Raw genomic sequence first — 23,565 nt, 5'->3', positions numbered from 1 at the left:
TACACTCGCGACCGTAATCCCTCGTATTCGCCACATCCTGTATAAGGTTTCCCTCTCGCACAATTTTCAGATTTCAGAGTCTTCTTAAGGGGATCCTAAACTCTCTTAAGAAGTCTGTTGGTTTTTTCCTGTTTTATCGACAAAATGTGAGGTTAGATAAACTGTAAATCTATTTATTGGCTATACGGATTGTTTTTTATCTGAAATTAGACCAGGTCGGATTTGGTATTGGATAAAGGAATATAAGTGAATGTTTAGATATCAATTTGGAAGCCTATAGTAAACGAAAATAACTCATCCCACATTTTTATTTGTACACAAATTGTTATTCTCGTTTACTAGGCTTTCAAATATATCTAAACATTCACTTACATTCCTTTATCCAATACCAAATCCGGCCTGGTCTGATTTCAGATAAAAAACAATCCGTATAGCCAATAGATTTAAAGTTTAAAAACAGGATAAAAACATACTTCTCAGGACGTTTATGATTCCTTTATAGGAGTATATGTATATATATATACAATATATATATACAGGGGGTAGACAAAATAATGTGAACACCTGTGAAAGAGGGGTATTTATATTTGTTTGTTAATAAGATGGGCTATCATTTGCTTTTTTTCTAATTGGAATGTTGTCTCATTCTTGTATCTGCTAATTGCTTTGTTGAAGGAGGAAATATGTTTCTCACTTTTTCAAAATTGCCTACTGTCCGATGATATTAAGCTATTAAGATGTTTAAATATTTTTGCTGGCCAGCACAATTACCAAATTTGAATATCATTGAACCAATTAAACGTTTTTTCAATCTCTTCTCCAAAACTGCCTATAGTGGTTCGATGATAATTGGGTTTGGTAATTATGCTGGCCAGAGAGAGTGTTTGGGCATTTTAATGGCTTAATATCATTGAACTGTGGACAGTTTTGAAGAAGATTGAGAAGCGGATTTCCTCCTTTAACATCTATCTCTAAGGCAATTGGCGGATGGAAGAATGAGATAACATTAGAAAGGGAGCAAATGGTGGCCCAACACTGGAAAATGGGCAAATGATGGCCCAACATTTAATTAATGTACATATATAAATACCTCTCTTTCACACGTGTTCACATTATTTTGTCTACCCCCTGTATATATATATATATATATACATATACTCCCTTAAGGGAATCATAAACGTCCTGAGAAGTATGTTTTTATTCTGTTTTTAAACTATAAATCTAGGAATAGTATAAATCCTAATATATATATATATATATATTAGGATTTCTAATTTCGCACTACAAATTATCCGACATTATTGCTCGCTGCAACGTAAGCTTAGATACTAGCGGATCTAAGCAAATGTTTGTCAATGCAAATGGTTTCAACAAATAGCAGCTTCCCACCGAAAATAAATCAGATGTATACCTTGTTGATCTTTGCCGTATTTACAAGATGTATGCACAGTAATATTGTACATAGTGTGAGTCAGTACAAAGATTATTATATTTATTTGATTTTTTTTTGTGAAGAAAAATATACAGGATGATTCTACATAAATGCAAAAAATTTTTAGAGATGATTCTTTGTCGAAAATTAAGGGGGAGTTTTCCATGTAATTAATAATAATTGTAAGAAGTTACACTTCTTTGAAGGGAAAGGTAAAATTTTTTTCTTAAAAACTGATTGATTTTACGAAAAAAATTAAAGGAAATAAAAGTTTCTAAAGAAATCAAGCTTTCTAACGCATATTTTTAGATAATTACATTCCAGTTCGATTAGAAAGTTCTAATAAACAATTGAATAGAGACTCTTAGTTTCATCACCTTGTAACGATACGAAAAGATTAAAAAATCCCCCGAACTAATGAAAAATATCCATCAAAGTTCATTTTTTATGTCCAAAATTTGAAAAAAAAATTAAAAACCTAATTTTTACCGCTCCCTTTGGAGAAATTTACTTGTTAAAGAGGGATATAAGAAGGAGTGTATGTTTATATATGAAAACTCACTAATATTTGACAAAGAATTATTTCCTAAGTTTTTGCACTTATTTAGAAACACCTATTATACACATATAATTACGTATTTTAAGTCTTGGCGACTGCATTGTTCGTTTTATGAACATAGTAGGATATTTCATCGACATCCTATTACGGAATACTTTATAATATATTCTATGTATAATATATGTATGTATATATAATCACAAGTATATTATCCAGTTATCTTGCCGATATCTCACGCTATTGATTTTACGGTTCCATTCTCGGCAGAACTCGTTTCGCGTTACTCTTTCAACAGAATTTTTTTCGATTGTCGTCACACAGGTAATAATAGACTCTATCGCGTTATCTTCTCCATTATCTCTGACTTCTTTTTTACAACTCTTTTTACGCGCTTTCAAACGAAAAACCGTCGCCGTGTTGTTGGAAAGTACGCGGTATGTAAAGTACGTGCTCGCTGCGTGTCTCGTAGACGAGTTTGAAATCTCATTAAACACACAGCTAATGTATACGACGCGTAATTAAACCCCTTAACTTTTCCATGCCGGCAGAAACTTCGCGTTCCAGGAAAGCGCTCGACCTTGCTATACCTTCCAATGCGTATTTTTCGAGCTTTTTATCCTTACGTACTTACAATTAGCTTGTAGATTTAAAAAAATAATCGCATTCAAACAGGAAAATCAATATATGCAGTGCATTAAAATTAAATTTATATTATGTTAATAAAGAAATTAAATATCGGTATATTTTGTATATATAATTAATATTAAATATAATTTAATAATTTAATATTAAAAAATATTATTTATTTAATTATCATTTCCCATTAGCGCAGACGTAATAATACTACTTTTTAAATGATATTTTACACTTTAAAATATAAAATGTACATATACATATAATTTTTAATTTAACGTGCAATTTAATTATGTATATTATTACCCGAAAGGTAAAGAAGTCATAAAAACAAATTTTTTCTGTAATAATATATAATAATAAATTTTTTCTGTATTTGTTGTAATTTATAATCCTTATTCAAAGTATCTCAAATTGTAAGAAAAATATGAAAACAAATTGGATATGAAAAAATGTTATATATACATACATATAATTCAGCTTCTGATACACAATAAAATATTTTTTCAATTTGAAGTAAGAAATATTTCTAAAACGAAAAATATATTTTTTATATCACTATAATATTACTAATGCATTATATTAGCATATTATTATAAAATAATACAAAAAAAGTATTATTTGTCAATCTAAAATTTTTTGTTTGTATTATAATAGATGTTTTATTTTTTTGTATTACAAAAAATATTTTTTCTGTATTTTTTATAATTTTTGTATTACAATAAATATTTTTTGTAATACAAAAAAATAAAATATCTATTATAATACAAACAAAAAATGTTACAACAATGACAAAAGATATTTATAAAAAAATATTGTTTTATAATAATGCAATACCTTGAAATTGAAGATGAAACTTTCTATCCTATATCCTATATTTTTAGACATCCATAATTGCATCGATGTTTGTTGTCGCATGAGAGAGGCTTTATGTGTTTGTGACATCGCTCGTTGTTGCTTGTATGTTTCTTAGCCGTGACTTACAAAAGAATCGTGCCGCGGCAGCGAATGCTGCACTCCATGGAGCCACTCCCTCGCGAGCCGAATCGTGGCAATGCATCTCGTAAGCGAAAAAAGCCGGGTGCAGGTACGTAGAAAAAATATCTCTGTGCAAAACTTCTGCGCATGTCTTCGACTTGACTTGTTCGCATATAATTTGACTTAGAACCTTCTCCAAAAAAATTGACGAATTTCCTCAATCAACTTTATGTGTTACTCTTAATATACGCATCATTGGACACGGAAGGAAATATAAATATGAACACAGATACACAGTGCCAAATAGTGCGAAATAGAAGATTATTTAGCTCTAGGCACGCAAAAATTCATAGTTTCGCATCAACAGAAAAATATACGCAGCGACCGACCACATAAGTTTCTCTCACTTATGGTATAAATTAATTATGTCACAGATATTATTCATTATCTGATTTATATACCGAGACGACATGTATACATATAATTTTCCAATATTTATTACTTTTTTTATTAAAATTAAATAATATAAATTATATATGTATAATTTAAATTTTATTTTAAAAAATAATATATATTTTATAATATCAAATAACACATAAATTTTCTTATCTTGTATACTGTGATCTCTTTAACGAGGGGGTTTTATTATAGCAAAGTTATGAATGGGTAATGACAATTATCAACGATAGCACAATATTTTATTGTATATCGAGTAAACACTATGTAATGCGAATTGTAGAATGTAAATTAGATGAAAAAAAAATTTTAAAAACGCAAATTGTGAAAACTAGGCTTGTAAAATTTAAAACAGAATTCTAATTTAAAGAGCAAAGAATTACATTGATTACGCGATTGATTGCTTAAGAATTTTTCAGTCCTACGACCGCCTGAAATCCAATTCGAAATTGCAATCCGACTTTTTCTTTTCTCGTTACAACGTTTTATATTCTTTATACTCTCTATGCAATAATGAAAGTTGGTCTTTATATTGGATTAAATCAAAAATGTGTTGGTCGATCGTGGAACGTCGAAGTTCGCTGCCAACGTCGACAATTTACGTTACGACAATTTATGCAACACGATTCTCTTTTTGCAATTGCAGATCCCAATCAAGCCGCGAATAACAATCATGTGAACAGCGTGTCGGAAGTTCTTCCCGACTCGGGGACGAAGACGTTCTACGAAAACTTACCTTTTCACGGGATTCAAGCGCCACCTAACAAGGTTAGTATAATGATCATTGTATAGTGGAAAAAGAAAGGCGAAGAAAAAAAAGGTTTTGTCGGACTGCGCATGAGAGCTAGACTCGACTTGCAACGTGCACATTAGCGTGATTGTCAGAGAGAAAGAGAACTAATGATGGCAAATGTATCAGTTGCGAAAGATTGATTTGAAACGTTAAAAATTGTTCAAGCGCTAGGTGTGTAAGAAATAATATTACAAATGTCTTTTGTAATGTTTTATAAGAAAGCAAAGAATAACCAGATATGTACCTACTTAAGGGGATCTTAAACGCCATCCTGTTTTATCGATAAAATATTTTTGCGCATCCTTTTCTTTTTATTGATTGAATAGAATAATAAATTCTTCTCTTCCACGATTAAAGTACATATAGAAACAAAAATATTTTAATTAAAAAATAAAATTTTTTATTGCTAACGAAAAATCGGTAGATTCGCACTTTGGTTCTATATGTACTTTAATCATAAAAAAGCATTTATTATTCTATTCAACCAATAAAAAGAAAAGAGTGCTCAAAAATGATGTTTTATCGATAAAACTGGACAGCATTTAGGATTCCATTAAGAGGATGCTGACTAGGTCTGTTTTATCGACAAATATTATTTTCGTTTAACTCTTTATTGACTATATATAGAATGAAAAATCCTTTGCTAGAATTAAAGTACTCATAATAACAAATATGGACTACTACATATGTATATAAAAAAAAAACAAGAAGGCTAAATAATTACAATTTTTCTATTGGTCTTTTGCATTGGATCAATCTAATCTAAAATATAAGAAAACTATAACTATTAGACTTTCTTGGTTTCTTTTTATACACACATAATAGCCCTGATTTATTATTATGAATATTTTAATTTAAAAGATTTTTTATTCTGTATAGCTAATAAAGAGTTAAATAAAAATAATATTTGTCGATAAAACAGACCTAATTAGCATTTCCTTAACCAACTTATCAATGCATAATGGTTCACTTTTGCATCAATATACAAATACTTGGGTACTTACATATTTTCAACACATTTAAGGTTGCTTTATATACCCGTTCGTTGACAGAAGGATCAAATGACATTTAATCGCGACATTTCCCGATTTTCCACTTGAACTGTGTCGGAAGAGCGAGATGATACTACATTCAGTGCAAAGATCGACCCAAGTTGATACATCGATACCCTTCTCTTGGTGAACATCTTCGCCAGTTAGCCACCAAGTTTCATGAACAGTTCGTCGATTAACGTCCGCCTCTTTCTGACCAAATACGTTGGAGAGGCGATAGCAAGTGAAATGTGGTGAAAGGCCAAGAGAGGGTAGAGATATTAGTACGAACCCTTCGCGTCGCTCAAACCGCTTTCGAAGGCCCGCAAGCACTTAGAAGTGCCTCGCCACTTCGACACACGGTATTGCTTGTGTGCTTCACTTTGGTAAGAGCCTAAACCGAGGCTCGGTTACACCAAAGCCTCTTTCGACCCTCGTAATGGCTATAACGTTACTTCGCACTTCGACTTTCCGAATCGCCGTTTCGCAATTAAGAGGTCAGTTCTGGTACTCGTTCGCCTTATCGAATTACCGCGCGAATGCATTCGTCGCTCCACCCTTACATCCCATCCCCTTCCATCTTCGCTGCTTCACATCCCTTTTTACGAGCGCGCTCACTCGTTGCCGCGAATTATCATGATTAATTGATTCGCCTCAAGCAAACATTTAAATAATTAATTTTGCCATTTCGCAGGCTCGTTCTTCTGTTTAAGTTTGAATAATTAAAATAAGAGAATTAAGGCGAGTTTGCGTTACATATCTGAAAAATCGTGAAATCTTTTAAGATGACAGAACTTGTAACTACCTGCAAATTGAGCTTTATACAGAGAGAAATTTTAATATAAAAAATAGATACGAATTTCTGTCTCTCTATTTTATATTTGCAGATAGAAAAAAATATCGTACAACTATGAGAGGGAGAGAGAGAGAGAGAAGAAATTATTTTTTATGAGGTATTATTATCCAAGTCTCTCTTGCATTAAAAATGCATTTGATGACATCCGATCCAGATCTTTACGATGTAAATTCTGCTATCGCAATCGATTCTACCACGTCGCGTTTCTCAAGCGAATAAATATATCGTTCTCTCTTGAGTCGTCAAGAGTATTCTACAAAGGATATTCTACTTCGCGGAGCGTCAGTTCAATTCGGGGAATGTTACGAATTCTCTTTGAAACCAGGATTTATCTTGACAGTAATGCAGGCGATTCGATATCTTGAGAAAACAATTCTCTAACATATATTTAATATAACATATATTTTAATATTCGCAAGATAATATATATTTTAATATCTCTTCATAATATCTTCAATTTCTCTATTATTATATATAAACATAAATTACATTATACGTTGGGGATTATTTATATACATTGAAATATTGACGGGAAAAGATGTAAAAGTAATTAATAATAGTGACTGACAATTTGCCATCATTATCTCTCACGTTGATTTAATATATATATATATATATATATATATATATATATATATATATATACATGGTGATAAATATCGTTGCTTGTCAACAATATTGTTGTTGATTGCAGAGGTTGAGGTTCGTAATTTCGTACCGCTTTTAGCGATAATCATGCGAAACCGATGCCGCTAAAATGCATGTCGAGTGAAATTCATTCATTTTATTCGGTATATGCGTCGTCAAAAAGTGTTTTATTCGCGTTGAGACGTGATACTCTCACAATGATACTCTGCACGCAGCGGGAAATAACTCTGCGGATCAAAAGCGGATAATAATTTTCATCAAAATTTATATATACGCTCCTCTCGAAAAGAAAAATACGTCGCGCGTATTAACGTTCGCAATTTTTTTTATTAATAATTTTTCTCTCCAACTTTTTTTAATCTACTTTCGAATTAATTACTCAAATGTTCACGCACTTTGCAAATGGCTGCTTTTACATATTATTGCTTGCCTTACGTTAATATACCTGTGCGATAACGATTCTATATCGATTGTCTCTTCCAGATAATCGCAAACCGATAATTTAACAGAGTTTGATAAAAATTATGGGGATATAATTTGCCAATGAGAAGTATAAAACGAAATTGTATTAGTTTGTAACAAGTAAGTGACTGTGTTATTAATTCTTCGAGCTGCCTTCACGACACATGATTTTTGTTTTTCTTTTGCGAACTTCCAAATACTATTTTTATTAGCACGTAGGAAGTCGTCTCGTAGCCCAATCAATATAGCGGAAAAAAGAACATCGTGGTGGACAGGTAATTCAGTGCTGTGCGAGTGTAACGAGCATTGCTACTTTGGCGAAAATAAATTCACTGTGCTCTCGCTTTTCTTTTTTTTTCTAACTTAATCGTGCTCGCGCTTTAACATTTTGTTGTTTTTTTTTCTTTTTTAGAAAAATCAATTGTTGCAATGAGTTTTCAATAATTTGTTTGTCTCACAATGGAACAATTTCGTATAATGCTATTCTTATCGAAATTGATATAACTGGTTTGTGCTGATTAACGCTCGAATCATTTATCTGTGTCATATTTTATGAAAACTAACGGTAATCTATAGTCCTTATTTTAAAAATCTTATTAAATTCACGACGTATCGCAATTTTATTTACGGACAAATAAAATCGCTATATAGGTTTTCACTTTATTATTTTAATAATAAATAATAGAATTTATTCAGCTAAATCGATTGTTCGTACAAATTGACGTATTGAATATTTGTTTAAATCAATTAAAACTTTAACTCAATGCATTTTCCATTATAGATAAATGGTAGCTATACAAATAATTACAAAAATAATTATAAAAATAATTGAAAAATTAGCGGTGTAATAATTACAGTTCTACAGTTTAACTAATAAATAGTTCGCGGCTTGAGTGTTTTATTTATTGGTAGATACATCACAAATTGTCCCTAAGTTTTTTCAAACGCTAGATAATAGACGCGAGATTTGAGTGCTGATATAGTTACGTTAATTATTTAGCTTTCCGTAATGATTCCGATTGACACGGACGACCTAATTTTGTTTAAACGGAAAACACTCCCCGACATTGCAAACATATTCACATTCAGGCAAAGCTCATTTCGGCAAGCTCGCGCAGGCGAAATTAGCCGAATCGGTTTACCTAATTCGCAAATATTCACAATCCGAGCGCAATCTGAATCAATCAACGTATAATTCGATGAGAGGCAATAAGCACACCGTGTTGCTGGCACAGGGTACTCGATAATTAGGGCCGATACCCAATTGATGATTGTTCTAACCTATCGACAATAGCCGCGATATATATGCGCCATTTTCCATGCTCGTTGCAATGCTATATTTCAATTAACTACGATTATTTCGAAAAATTATGTTATCCAGGAATTTTTTGCCATTTAATTCCTCTGATCGACAAGACGAAATTTTCATTTTGGAATTTTTATAAAAGTCGAATACAATTTTTAAAAAATATAATTATAATATTCTGCTTTTTTGTTTGATTATATAACTTTTAGAATTCGTAAATAATGTACTATATTATTTCTCACACGACAGAGATTGGAAAGAATTATTTTTAGGAATAAAATGACTATACCAGTAAATAATTTAATTTTGTGATTTTTTTATTGGAGAATTAAGAAAGTACAATTATACAGTGTTTCTAAATAAGTACGAAAAATTTTAGAAGATGAGTTTTTATAAAAAATTAAGAGAACTTTTTCATATAAACATATACTCCTATATCCTTTCAGGAGTTATACTTCTTCAAAGGGAGAAGTGAAAATTAAATTTATTTTTTTCTTGAAAATTATCAATTTTAAAGGAATAAAAAAGTTTCTAAAGGAATCAAGCTTTCTAACGCATATTTTAGGTAATCACATTCTGACCTGTTAAAAAATACTTACTAATAAGAAATTAAATAATTAATAAGAAATTAAGAGGTTGTTAGTTTTATCTTCTTATAACGATATGAGAAGATTAAAATAATATTAATAAATATTTATTTGTAGAAAATCACCACTTTTACCTTTAACTTGCCTAAAATTTGAAAAAAAAATTAAAAACCTGATTTTCATAGAGAGTATATATTTATATGAAAAACTCCTTTCAAAAATTTTCGACACAGAATTATTTTTCGCATTTATTTAGAAACACTCTCTATAATGTTTTTTGTTCAATTACAATTTGATAATTCGTGTAAGAAAAAATACAATGCAATTGTCCCTCGCAACAAAGATTGAAGAAAATGGTTTTCGGGTATAAATGTTCTATACACCAAGATAATTTTCTTTTATGAAAATATCTCCAATAATTTTAAATGTCTGTGTCAATCGGTATCTATCAATATTGTTCCACTACAATTATAACAATTATAACAGTACAAATGACTTCGTAACTTTCACAAGGCCATAACTATATCAGCGATACTATCGTCTAAAATGCCAATAGCAATTCAGAAATTGACGTAGATTATCTACTTATGTCCTACGGCGAGGAAGCGCCATTTCGGCTAATCTACTATGTACGAGCCTTGGCGTCTCTAATCAAGTCATCGCAAAACGTCATTAGCCGTCGAATTCCCTTCGTCATCGACGTTATTGGATAATCGAGCGTTAATCAAGCAAACCCAATCGAAATCGGGGCCGAAGGTTGTTATATATGTGTGTATGTGAATGGCCGCTGGCTGCGTTTTGTTTTAGTTGGTTACCCCTAAGTTTGCCCGAGTTTCGGCTTTGCATGGCGCATCGTTGCATCATTCCTTCACGGCCTCGCCGTGCTCCTCGCGGCCGCCCAGCCGAGCTGTCAGCCTCTGCGACGGCAGCTCCGGCTACGAGTCTACCATGAGCCACTTGGGGCCCCACTACACCGTTTACAACGTGCCCAGAGGCAACTCGCCGATCCTCAAGTACAACACCCTGAAGCCGCGGCGGCGCAAGCAGAAGCACTCCCAGCAGTTTTACTCCCTGCGGCTCTGCCGTAGGCACGAGAACATCCGCCGGAAGTACGAGCTCTACGCGATACCGATCTACAAGACCTGTCCGCACAGGAGCGACAGCACGGCGACGATCGCGACGATCGTACGATCGATGGGAGAGGCTCCGTCCACTCTGAGCCTCAGCCAGAGATCGATCAACCTGACGACCAGATCAGCGCCCTCTACGCCGATCCCGTCGTCGCCGACACTGACGCCTCCGATTCCGGCCCCGAGGACTTCCAAGAAGATCGACCCATCCAAACACACCTATCAAAATGTCCCTCCCCCCGTTTTTCCACCGAGAAACGCTTCGTTGCCTAAGCTTAAGGTTTGTCAACTACTACTCATCGTTTACGATAGGGAATCCCCGCATCTGATGATGACGACGTTGCTCGCGGACGTTGCCGATTCTCCGGCGATTCTCTCGCGATCGGCTTGCATTGTCAAGAGTGAAAGTGTCGGTATCGTAATCGTTATCGATCATTTTTTGCCTACAATTTTATTCCACATAGTTGAAAAATTGTTGTGTTAAATTTAATTAAGATATTTTACATGTCCCAAACAATTTTGGTATTAATTTCACATAATATGGATATGTTCAGGGTTGAGTAATAAATTGTTAATTAGTTAACATTTTAAAAAATGCTGGAGTGAAGGCCAAACTCTGATAGATTAGCACTACACATATCTAAATATATACACGTATACAACACATTGCGTGAAAATTTTCTGCACCGTGTTCTTATTTATTAGGCTTCTAAACTTATATCTAAAAGTTTACTAATACTTCATTCAATTTTTAGTCAGAACCTATCTTATTTTGTACGTACGAACAGCAGAACTTTTATATTAAACAATAATTTTTTTTACCTGACGATAGAAGTCGATAAAGAAATTTTAGTTTTTAAATTTTTTCTTCTTTTTAACATAAAATCGGTAGGTTCCTACTTATTGTTAGTTTCTGTACGTACTTCAATTGTGGAAAAGCATTTATTATTTTATTAAACTAATAAAAAATTTTCGGTGCAGAAAGATCTATAATCATATAATCGATAAAACAGACATCCAACATCCCACCTTAAACTTATTAACTTTTTTTTATCTCTGGAGCTATTATTGTTCTTTTATAAGTTATAAACATATTATTTTTAAATTAAAGTATCATTAATTTTTTGTTTATTTGATATCAATTGTAATTACCAAAAAATATATTTTCATATAAAAATCAAAATTTCTTTGTTATTTGTTATTTTAAATTTTAAAAGAAGTAACAAACAAAATTCTAATTTAATATAAGTACTTAATATTTAATCAATTAACTTTTGATTTAACTTTAGTTAATTTAATTTTAACTTTAACTGAGTTATTTTTTTTTGTTCATGCAACTTTTAACTTAACTACATTAATTTTATAAACAACTAACTTTAACTTAACTTAGTTTTCAAAAAATTATTAATTTACTCAACCCTGGATATGTTAAATGGAAACACAAATACTGTGTTAATATTTTAATACAAAATAAATGCAAAACTTCAAGTAATTTAAAATAAATTTTGTCTAAAATTAACATAGTTTCAATGTAAAAATTAACTAAAAATATGTTAATTTTTTATTTTAACATCTCCATCTATAAAATGAAAAATCAACATTCTTTTCTGTAAATTTTAACAGATAAATTTTATCTAAAATAAAACAAAACATATCTATTATGTAAAATTAAAAATAGATGCACATTGTGTTATTTTTACATCTTTTTTTAGTTGTTTTTTTAATAATTTAATATTTAATTTTAATTGACACACCAGCAATATATTAAATTAACACATGAATTGTGTTAAAATATAAAAATTTTAACGGGGACCATTTTTAACAAGAAAACAAATTTTTCTACTGTGCAGCTACGAGAGTGATAAAATTTTAGGCATCGGAAATAAATATTTTCCTTGCAATTTACGCTTTACAGCTACGAATATTTGAAGCATATAGTTGATAGAATTGGATGGGAAATGTATACACATACACATACACATATATATTGTATATATGATATACAAAGATACATAAGAGATGTGTATATTAGATGTAATATTTTCCAAAAGCTTTTTAGCCAATTTTATGTAGGTACAGAACTCTTTCAGAGAATGCTGCTCTTTCATCAAATACTTCAACAGCAAAGCACAGTATTTTCCCAAGTTAAAATATTAATGATATTTTGTCAGAATTCACAAAGAGATATGAAAATAAATAGAAAGAAATTTTTTAATGATTATAAGAAATTATTTATAATCAGTTTTGTTTGAAATGTGAATATATTAACGTATTTCTCGAGACATATTAAACTTTCCATTTAATTTATACAAGTCTTTTTCACGCAAATCAATCGAATATTTATTAGTGGCATTTAAATCATAAATTTTTCTCATATTTCATCAATTTTACCAAATATTTGTTATTTAAACTAGAAAATTTGGAACTTGTAAAACATATCATTTTATTACAATTTGAATAATGACTTATATATATATATATATATATATAAACAGAATATGATGAAATTTGATTAAAGGCAACGTTCAATTATAAAGTGAAACAATCGATTATAGAAAGCATTCATAATTCAACCAATTTATAATTTATAATTAGCCCGCCTTAAAAGGGTATTATTCGATTTAAACTTAGTTCGAAACTAAACTTTCTGATTAAGTTTGAAATAATTTTGTTTGACATTATTTACGATCTTAGCATTTATAAAGAATTTCGTGTGAATTAAATAATTTTATGTCAGTAGTAAAAAACATTTATATCATATATCATTATTTGTTGCATCATCGATTTTATTAATTTTTACCATAATAATCGAGCTAGTCTGAGAAAGTATTCTTTGGAATAGATATATTTTTATCGTAGTGTAATAATAGTAGAAAATTCGCGATGCCATTTAAAGCTAAAAGTTTCTTTGTGGTACTCATCATCGTATTTATTATAATAATTTTCGGCAAGAATATTATTTATAGGAATTCCTTAATTTCATAAATCATTATGTTATTAAAATTTTTATCAGAAAAAGAATGCCACAACTCATTCAATTTTGATTAAATCGAAATAAAATTTGGTGAAAATCTTTGAAAATAATCTCTTGAGAAAAATAAAATCTTTAATTTATTTTTTCCAAAAAAGTTGAACTTTTTAAATTTTTGAGACATTCTTTTCCTCGATAAAAAAATCTATCAAATTGAAAAGTCCAGAAATAACATTCTTCTCTTCTAAATTTTCTCATAGAAAATAACGCGCTTTAGATCGCCCACTATGACTTTGCAAGCATCATCGCGTCATTGAATAAGACTTTTGTAAGTTTATGAATAAAATCAAATCAATGCGGCAATGTCCGGCGAGCAAGAATGTCAATCTCCTTTAATAAGCACCGAGTATACATTAGCATCTCGCGCATCTACTGCATGTGAACGATTTACGTGTCCGTAATAGATATAAAACAGCAGCTTCTCTCGAGCAAGTAGGAGGTAGAGTTGCTGGAAGCCGAGTTATAATCGGAAATCATATTTTCCCTGCTAAGCTGGATCCGGGCATCTTTGTAGCGACCGCCCTTGTGCATGTTGGCCGCGTGTCAAGTAAGTTTTCACTGTCTCACACATACACAAACACGCTTAACCAATGACTCGAGCTCATTTCGAAACACAGACGTGCCTGAGATATTATCTTGAAAGTATTTTTTTTTCCTTTTTGCAATCGTCACCTATTTTTTTCGTATATTGTTCCCTTATCTTCGTCGACGACAAAGAGAGATGCATGATTTCGATGCGAAATTTCGAAACGGAAAAATGTCTTTTTTCATCTTATCAATCTATAGTATAAATCCTTGCACACTTTATGATATCGTTATATAGGTGCATCATCGATGAACAACGTCAACGGAGGATTCTTTGAAGTCGAATAGAAGAGGACGCATGAATATTCAAAATTTATTGTGTGAGCAATAATTTATAAATTCTTTATATATCTTAAAATGTAACGTTATTAAAATGTAAAACATATTTTATCAAAATATACTTGCAAAATTACACACTCTTAAATCAAATCGATGTATAAAAAGCAGTAGACAATTATTAATGATTTGACCAATGAGTAATAAGTATAACATATTGCAAATTAGTAAAATCTCGTAGAAATAATTTAGTGGTAGTGCTAGCTCTTTCAATTAGTGATATTAAAAAAAAAAAAAATATGCCTTGTATTATGATATTATATATTACATAAGAAGAAATATGAGTGAGTTTTTTGACCCAAAGACTATTTTATTTTTTGAGTTGACAGTTTAAAAATAGAAAAGTGTAATATTATATAATTTTGAATTTCAATACTAGTTATTCGAGTTTTATTCCAGACATGTATTTGTGAAAATTTCTTCCAAAAAAAGCAATCTAAAAAAAATAAAAAAAACTAAAAATTTTTTTGCTAATACATATGTATGATTTATTATTGATTTTTCAATGAAATTTTACTGGATATTGATACAAAGCGGGAAAGCAAAGTGTGAGTATTTTTATTATAGAACAATAAAATGCTCACTGATCAGAGAAATTTTTTACTGCTTTAATCAATAACATTTTTATTGATTCAATTTAGAACAGTAGCAGCAACTATCTAAACAATCTGATAATATTTGTCTCGAATCAATAAAAGAATTGAGATCACGCACGTATTAGAATTATATATAGTACGACGAGAAGCTGTACCAAATTCTTATTTTCACCATTTATCGTTCCAACAATATAACAAGAATTGTATGTGAATCAATCGCGAGTGTTTGCACATCAAATTTCTGACGTGAAATTCCGTGCACTTATTGATTTCAGCTTCTCTCTTTTCGTTTTAAAAAATATATATTCTAGATTTCATATTATAACTATAAAAAAAAAATATATATATATATAATATATATATATATATTTAATATTATTATTCAAATATAAATATTACAATATGTATATGTACATATATAATATTATTTTAATATTTATATTTAAATAATCAAATTTGAATATCTAAATATATACCTAATTATATTTAAATATAAATATTTATATATACACATGTTAAATATATATATATATATATTTATTCAAATATATAAATATATATGTATATTATAAATACATTATATACATATTTAAATAACGTATATATTAAATATTCAAATTGAAAAAAAAATATATATATATATGTACTGCATATATGCATTAGAAGCAATATCCAAAGATAGTATTCGACAAGACAAAAAAATATCATCATTTATGTAGATCCTTTTCCTAAAATTGGAAAATCGAAATAATGTCTCAGCCGTCTCCGATTTGTTAACGCACACTTTTCTCGAATCTATGTCGCGTTAATAACCGCTCAACTCCCCGTTTCGCCTGGTCCCAACTACTAACCGTGCCTGTTGCAGACCGACAGCCTATACAACTACAAAGAACACTACCAGCAACAGCATCGGCAGGAGATGCAGCAGTACAGCTACCCCTTACCGAGCAACAGTTCGAACCAACTAACACTGCCACTAACGCGCAACCTCTACCATCCCTCGATAGTTAGTCCCCTGCAAACCTCTCTCGTCCACACTACTAACAACAGTCGGCCGTCCACCCTGGTGCATCACGAGACCACGACCGATAATCACTTGTCCGCGGTTTCGCGGGACGAGGAGCATCATCAGCAACAGCAACAGACTTACGGCAATCACGACGCGAGGCAGTCGTCGTCGCGTCGACACTCGTCGACGAATCGGCGAAACGAGCGTAACCGGAAGTACCGGAAGCACGAGCGTACCTCGGGCGATCGGAACAAGTCGAAGCAGAATCGGCAGAGAGGAGACGTTCCGTCGCGACGTAACGACACCACCTTCAACGGTGTTACACCCTCTGATTGCGAGACCAGTTTCCATCAGATTTCGGACCTGGACGTGTCCGAGACGATGTACAAAATCTCGTATCCGCATTATTACGAAGACGACATGGACGACGTGGATGTGGAGTGTTCCGACTATCTCGGATCCAACTCGGTGCGTCAGCAACAGCAGCAACATCATCAGCAACAGCAGCAACATCATCAGCAACAGCAGCAACACCATCAACAACAGCAGCAACATCATCAGCAACAGCAGCAACATCATCAGCAACAACCACCGTCGTGGGATCGTCAGTCGAATCGCTGCAACAACACGTCGCAATTCGCGACAGACGTGGACGAAAGTCGCAACAAAATGTCGAAGACGAGGCTGTCGACGGGCAGCAACCAAATCAACGACATCCGTGCGTCTTCCACACCTACGATAATGCAGTACGCCGAGCTTCACTTCCGGGATGTCGGTCAGGAGATCGATGTCTAAAGGTTAGTGGACCCGTAGCAGCTCTGTTGCTACGACAACGCTGCGACATCTCTTCCCTCCCTATCCACCTGCGGTGCCTATTCGTCTTTTCTCCGAGGAGAATGTGCCAGTTTGTCTGTTTTAAGGCTCCGAGACTCGCTGCTACGTATTTAAAGGTAACGCACCTAATCGCGTGCCGGACACATTCTTTAAGATCTTCTCTAGGTACCTCATGTGTTATATAAGGTAGGACGAATATCTCTCTCTTCCACTCTCTGCTTACTCTATTTCTCTACTCCTAATGCTGATGCTGATCTCGTGTGGCCTAAATTTGTCTTGTATAATCTTTAGCTTCATCGCTTACGTTTGTTTACATTTGTTCGATCAAGAGCAATTTTACAGATACCTTGTTTTCTTGCATTTTTGAATTAACAGCATCAATTACAGCGGCATATCAATTTTGACAAGCTTGTAAGAAAATAATTTTGATATCGTGACAAAATTACGCTCTTTTATAATATTCCTCTCGCTGATAGCTTTTAATATAATCATAAAACGTGAATATTAAAATATTACCAGCTTTGAACATGCTTTGTTCGAGAAGAAATATAAAAATATTGTATTATTTTCGACGATACGTGTTTTAATGTTTCGAGGCGAAATTGTTGACAACGTCATACATAAACTTTTATTCACGGTATTACTTTTTGAATTCTGGTACTATTTCCGCGATTGCTCTTTGACAAACCACGTAGTGTAAATCAATATTGCAATAAACCTTTATGTTAAAAAAAATCGGCGGTAATTTTGAACGACATGAAACATTACTGCATGCGACACGCGAACAGACCGCTCGTTCTACAATCGATCGAGAGATGACACAGGCCGGGATATATTTTCAATATTTAAAATTCAATCCAAAAATACCTCCAATCCGCCAAAAGGAAACAGTTTTGTGTGTGTGTATCTGTAAAGTTCCATTTAACGAACAAAAAATAACGAATGGGTACAACACGCAAAAAAAATACATAAATGATGTCTGTTTGAACATTCCTACCGTAAAAAATTGATAAAACAGACAAAATGTGCAAATAATATAATAACTGCGTGCTCACGTATACGAGATTTACGTGGCAAAGTGAACTATCCGATTTGATATAATGTAGCTAAACTAGCCAATGTAAAATATGTAATGGAATATCTCGAAAAAACTTGATTAATAATAACGAGCTGATATCTGTCAGATTTAAGACTGTCAAATCTTGAGTTTATTTCTGTAGACTTTGTTAATTAATATCGAATTGCTATAAAAAATTACACACATACAAAAAGAAATAATAGAGATTATTTTGAATATTTGGAAAATATTGATGGAATACAGAACGATTCTGCATTGAAAAAATTGTATGCTTATTTCAAGAATTTTCCTTATTTTTAGAATTGTTTCAAAATAGAAAGGTGCCAAAAGAACTCTTATATTAACAAAGATTAAATTTTAAAGATTAATATTAGATCTTGATTTATAAGAATATAAATAAAATGAGATTTATTTCCACATCAACAAAAATATTGTTTTACAGCACATGAGCAAAAAAAGATAATAAAGAAAGCATAGATATATATATGCATATATCGAATTAGTTATGCTATTGTACATATTTTCCTTAAATCGCTCAAGTATATTTTTTTCTAATTATTTATTATTATTTTAACTTCATCCATTCTTCTATTAAACTAAAAAATCATTCAATGATAAACATTGCACTGTACTTGTAAATTGCAACATTATATATGTTGCTGCAATAATATAATCGTATTAACACATAATGAGTGATTCGCATAAAAAAACATATAACCGGTTTTTTATTAATAAAAAAATCTTCTTAATTTTTTAGAGAATGTTCTAGAAACACTTAAGAATATCTGTCAGAAGGGATTTTATGGTATAGTCCTTTCACTTCGAGAATACAATTTTTTCTCTCAATGTAATTATAAGATCGTTAATCTTATATCTGATTTCGTGATGTAATTTTGCGCTTTCCATAAAAAATGATTTATGCACGTCTCATGTCTTTGAACAAATTGCCAAATGATTTTGCGCTGCTCTCGAGCGCAATTGAGCCGAGTTAAAATCGTCAAGACAATTCTCGGTAGCTGTGTATATCTTGCATGTCTCCCTATTTATCTCGCGAAAAATATATACAAGTGTTTCTAAATAAGCGTAAAAAATTTTAAATAATTCTCTTTGTCAAAAATTAAGGAGAGTTTTTTATATAAATCTCCCTTCCTGAAAAGTCACATTATCGGTTCGGTTAAAAAATTCTACTAAAAAATTGAATAAGGGTTGTTAATTTTATTTTCTTATAACGGTATGGGAAAATTAAAACAATACTATAATTAAAGAGTAACAAATGGGCAAAGAGCACGATCTTGGTGTAAAGTTGTAATAAAACAATACAAGCAATCAGTTGTTAGACGTTTCGGTTATTATTTAATCATCTTCAGTGACAAAACTAAAATACAATAATTGATATTAACATATACCATATAATCGGATAAATAAGAATAATTAAAAAATATTAATAAATATCCTTTTTATTAGTAAAAAATATCTGCCAAATTTCATTTCAAGGAAAGATATAGGAAAGATGTGTTTATATGAAAAACACCCCTTAATTTTTATTAAAAGATTAAATAAGGGTTGTTAATTTCATCTTCTTATTAACGATATGGAAAGATTAAAAAAATATTACTAAATATCCTATTTATTAGTAAAAAATATCTATCAAATTTCATTTTTCTTGTCCACAATTTGAGAAAAAAATTTTAAATATAATTTTTACTTCAAGGAAAGATATAGGGAGGAGGATGTGTTTATATGAAAACCCCGTTTATTTTCGACAAAGAATCATTTCCTAAAGTTTTTCGCACTTATTTAAAAATACCCTGTATATATCCTGGCGTATGACACAAGAGAGACGAAGCAACGAACAACGAGAAGAAATTGCTGCATGCGTATCATATCAATTGTATATCTCTCAATGTTTGTTCGTAGGAGGGTCAGCTGACAAAGAGCGATACGTACATTTACTAGGACAATTTGGCGTCCGACAAGCGTCCTGTAGGTACATTGTACGGAGTATGTCACGCCGCTTACACGCATAACGTAAATCGAATGCACCATCATAAATACGGAATGTCCATTCGCAAGGGGAGACAGAATTCGCTTTTTTCGCACAACGATTCAATCACTTATGGAACATACATTTTTTATTATTCACACGCTGTTATCCTGCAAAAAAACAACCTCGAACTTTTGCTTGCATATAGCCTCTGTATGTTAGAAAATTTCTTCTATCCCGTCACAGAAGCGTGTATACAATTGGTATATTTTATATGTGTAGAAAGAAAGAGAGAAAGAAAAAATTTTCAGGTTGTCTATTAAAATAGTACTGCAATATCGACTTCTAATAGCACCACAAATCGCACAATTTTAAGTTAATCGTGAAAAAAAAAATGACAGTCCAAAATTTTCGTCAATATTCCTATTTTACGCGTATATGATACGAGTTCATGCGATTGTCAATTTTACCGACATTTATTATATTGCTGCGTGCAACAGTAAAAGCTTCGAATCAATGTAATAATTAAAACGACACAATCCTCTCGATCCCGAATTACACACATAGCAGTTTAATACTTGTAGAGTGTCCATAACATGCAGCATGCGATAACACTCATCAATGCTATATTTAATCTTAACAACAATTAACGAGCTCGATAAACGGATTGACTATCGATCATAGCTAGTTTAACGGTTCAATAGCTCGTTTGTGTAAATCTCTCGGCCCTTCACAATGAGACCACTCTCCTCGGCTCATGTGTACTATATACCGCGCTCTGGGCACGTCGTTGTCTAATTGACAGACATCGATCACAAACGAGAAAGCTTTACTGCCCGAAATGGTACACCTAGATCATTTGTCGAACGCTTGCGCAAGCAGGGATCTGTTACGTGAAACTTTACGCGAACAGTCCACTAGTAGAGACTATTGTGTGCGTAATCTCTCTTTCTCCGTGAGACACAATTGGAATCCAAACAATACAAAAATCAAAAAGACGTCTCATTTTGCTTTATTTGAGATTTTATAACAATTTATGATAAATATCTCTTTCCAATTATTTAAATATCTAAATTATTCTAAATTGTTTAAATCGGTGTATTTTATAATTTTATAAAATGTATTATATATATATCTATATCAGGATGTTTCTAAATAAATGCTAAAATTTTAGGAAATGATTCTTTGTCGATAATTAAGAGAGATTTTTTATACGAACTCTTATATCCCTTCCTGAGGAGTTACATACTTTTCCGAAGAGGAAGATGAAAATTAGGTTTTTAATTTTTTTCATAAATTTTGGATAAGTTATAAAAATGAAAGTATAAATGAAAAATTAAAAAATAACTAGTAAAAAGGATACTTCTCATAATATTTTTTTAATCTTCTCATATCGTTATAAGAGGATGAAACTAACAATCTCTATTCGATTTATTTTTTTTTTATGGATCAGAATGTGATCATTTAAAAATATGCGTTAGAGAATTTGATTCCATTGGAAACTTTTATATCTCTTTTATTTTTCGTAAAATCAATCATTTTCAAGAAAAAAAATAAAAATCTAATTTTTACTTCCCCCTTTGGAGGAATGTAACTCCTCAAGGAGGGATTAGAAATACATGTTTAAAACTTCTTAATTTTTGATAAAGAATTATATCCTAAAATTTGTCACATTTATTCAAAAATACTTAAATTATTTAGAATAATTTATAAAATATTTTTAATACTTTATTTTACCTTACTTAAAATTTAATTTTCTAAAAATTCATAAAATATCTATAAAAAAATACAATTTTATATAATTTTATAGAATATATTTTTCTCTAAAATAAAATCAGATATAAAACAATCTACTTTATACAATTAGAAATATAAATAAAAATCTTTCAAATATAACAAACGTAATACAGTACGAAAAAAATTATTTTCAAATAAGATATGTTTATTTCTATATTTTGTATAGAAAATACGTTTAAAAATCGAAAGAGGACGTCTTCCAGAATTTTGTATCGTCTAGAAAGAAATTGACCACTCTTTCTCGTTCCGAGATATTCGTCACGTTTTTCTGTTTTATACAGCCCTTCAAGCCGGAATTCTCGGATCTCGATTATGCGGACGTGGACTACAAATCTTACGGGCCGATAAACTATAAAGCCGCCAGTATCGCGATCCTCCAAAAGCAAAAGCAGCAACAGCAACAGCAACAATTGCAGCAACAGCAACAGGCTCAACAGCAGCAACGACTTTTGAGCAGGAGGCCGCAAATGTACGGTGCTTCGGACGATAACGAGGAACTGCTTTAAGTCTCCTTTCACCTTTCTCTTGATTTAATAAAAATCCAGCCTATTCTAGCCTTCTCGGGGAGATGCAATGATAAGATACAGTTTTGTAAGCAAGATATATATGTATATATATCGATAGTGTGTTATATTCGCTAAATTCGATTTTTATGAGACATCAGTTGCCATAATAAATTTATATAGAATTGCAATATTCTCATAAAAAATGAATTTACAGTCTGCGTCATGTAATGCGTTTGTTGCACACACAAACATGATTTTTACACACACACACACACACACACACACATATGCAAGAAAAATTCTTTTTGATCGGAACATAGAACTTTTGACTAAATGTGTGCTATATGAAAATTTGAATAAAAAAAAATACATTTATTTTAAAAATAATAGTAACTTCTTACTCAAAGATTTCAAAAAATTGCACGAAACAGAGAAAAATAATGTTGGCATTTTATTTAACTTTTATTCGCGTATTATTTAATAATAAAATTCAAATTTTGCCGAAATAGAGCGAAATAATGCTCGCATTTTTATTTGACTGTGTTAATTTTTGTTTAACGAAATCCGGAATTTTGTAACTTGCGAAATAGCAGAGATAGTAGCTTCCATTAAAAGTATCTATGCAGATATTCGTCGAGACGAATATAGCAACGGGGTTTGTCTCTCGCGTCCAAAGAGCCATAAATCTCTCGCATTACGGGTAATCGAGATGCACAATAGCCGCATATCTGCAAGTACGTTTACACAATGTCCCGTTCGGGCCGCAGGAACGTCCGGGACAGTCTGTACAAGATAAATGTACGCTTAATATATTCACTTTATACGTGCGTGAAACGCGATATTATTATTTACGTCACGCTGCTTTTTATCATTTCGTATGTGTATGTATATTGTAAAATTAGAGACTCTTTCTCTGATGGAATTAACTCATTTTATAT

At 31.5% G+C, this 23,565-nt stretch overlaps 1 protein-coding gene across 6 annotated transcripts in view; it reads left to right on the top strand.

Moving 5' to 3' along the window:
- Positions 1-22,466, top strand: part of nrm (neuromusculin) — a 267,044-nt gene extending 244,578 nt beyond the window's left edge. For 3 of the 6 annotated variants that reach the window (XM_029310733.2, XM_029310734.2, XM_029310731.2), the window contains 4 exons: positions 4,705-4,826; positions 10,549-11,151; positions 16,285-17,225; positions 22,403-22,466. In XM_029310733.2, the coding sequence (XP_029166566.2) occupies positions 4,705-4,826; positions 10,549-11,151; positions 16,285-17,223 (1,664 nt within the window). In that variant the 3' untranslated portion in view covers positions 17,224-17,225; positions 22,403-22,466. Of the gene's footprint in view, positions 1-3,597; positions 3,712-4,704; positions 4,827-10,548; positions 11,152-16,284; positions 17,226-20,257; positions 20,307-22,402 lie in introns of those variants that run through there. The other 3 variants (XM_029310735.2, XM_029310732.2, XM_085486117.1) reach the window with 3 other exon arrangements.
- Positions 22,467-23,565: the final 1,099 nt, after the last annotated feature.

The sequence above is a fragment of the Nylanderia fulva genome, unplaced genomic scaffold (genome assembly GCF_048542155.1).
Source record: "Nylanderia fulva isolate GAGA-0341 unplaced genomic scaffold, ASM4854215v1 Scaffold11, whole genome shotgun sequence".
NCBI classification, from domain to species: Eukaryota; Metazoa; Arthropoda; class Insecta; order Hymenoptera; family Formicidae; genus Nylanderia; species Nylanderia fulva.
This window is presented reverse-complemented; position numbering and strand designations above follow the sequence as displayed.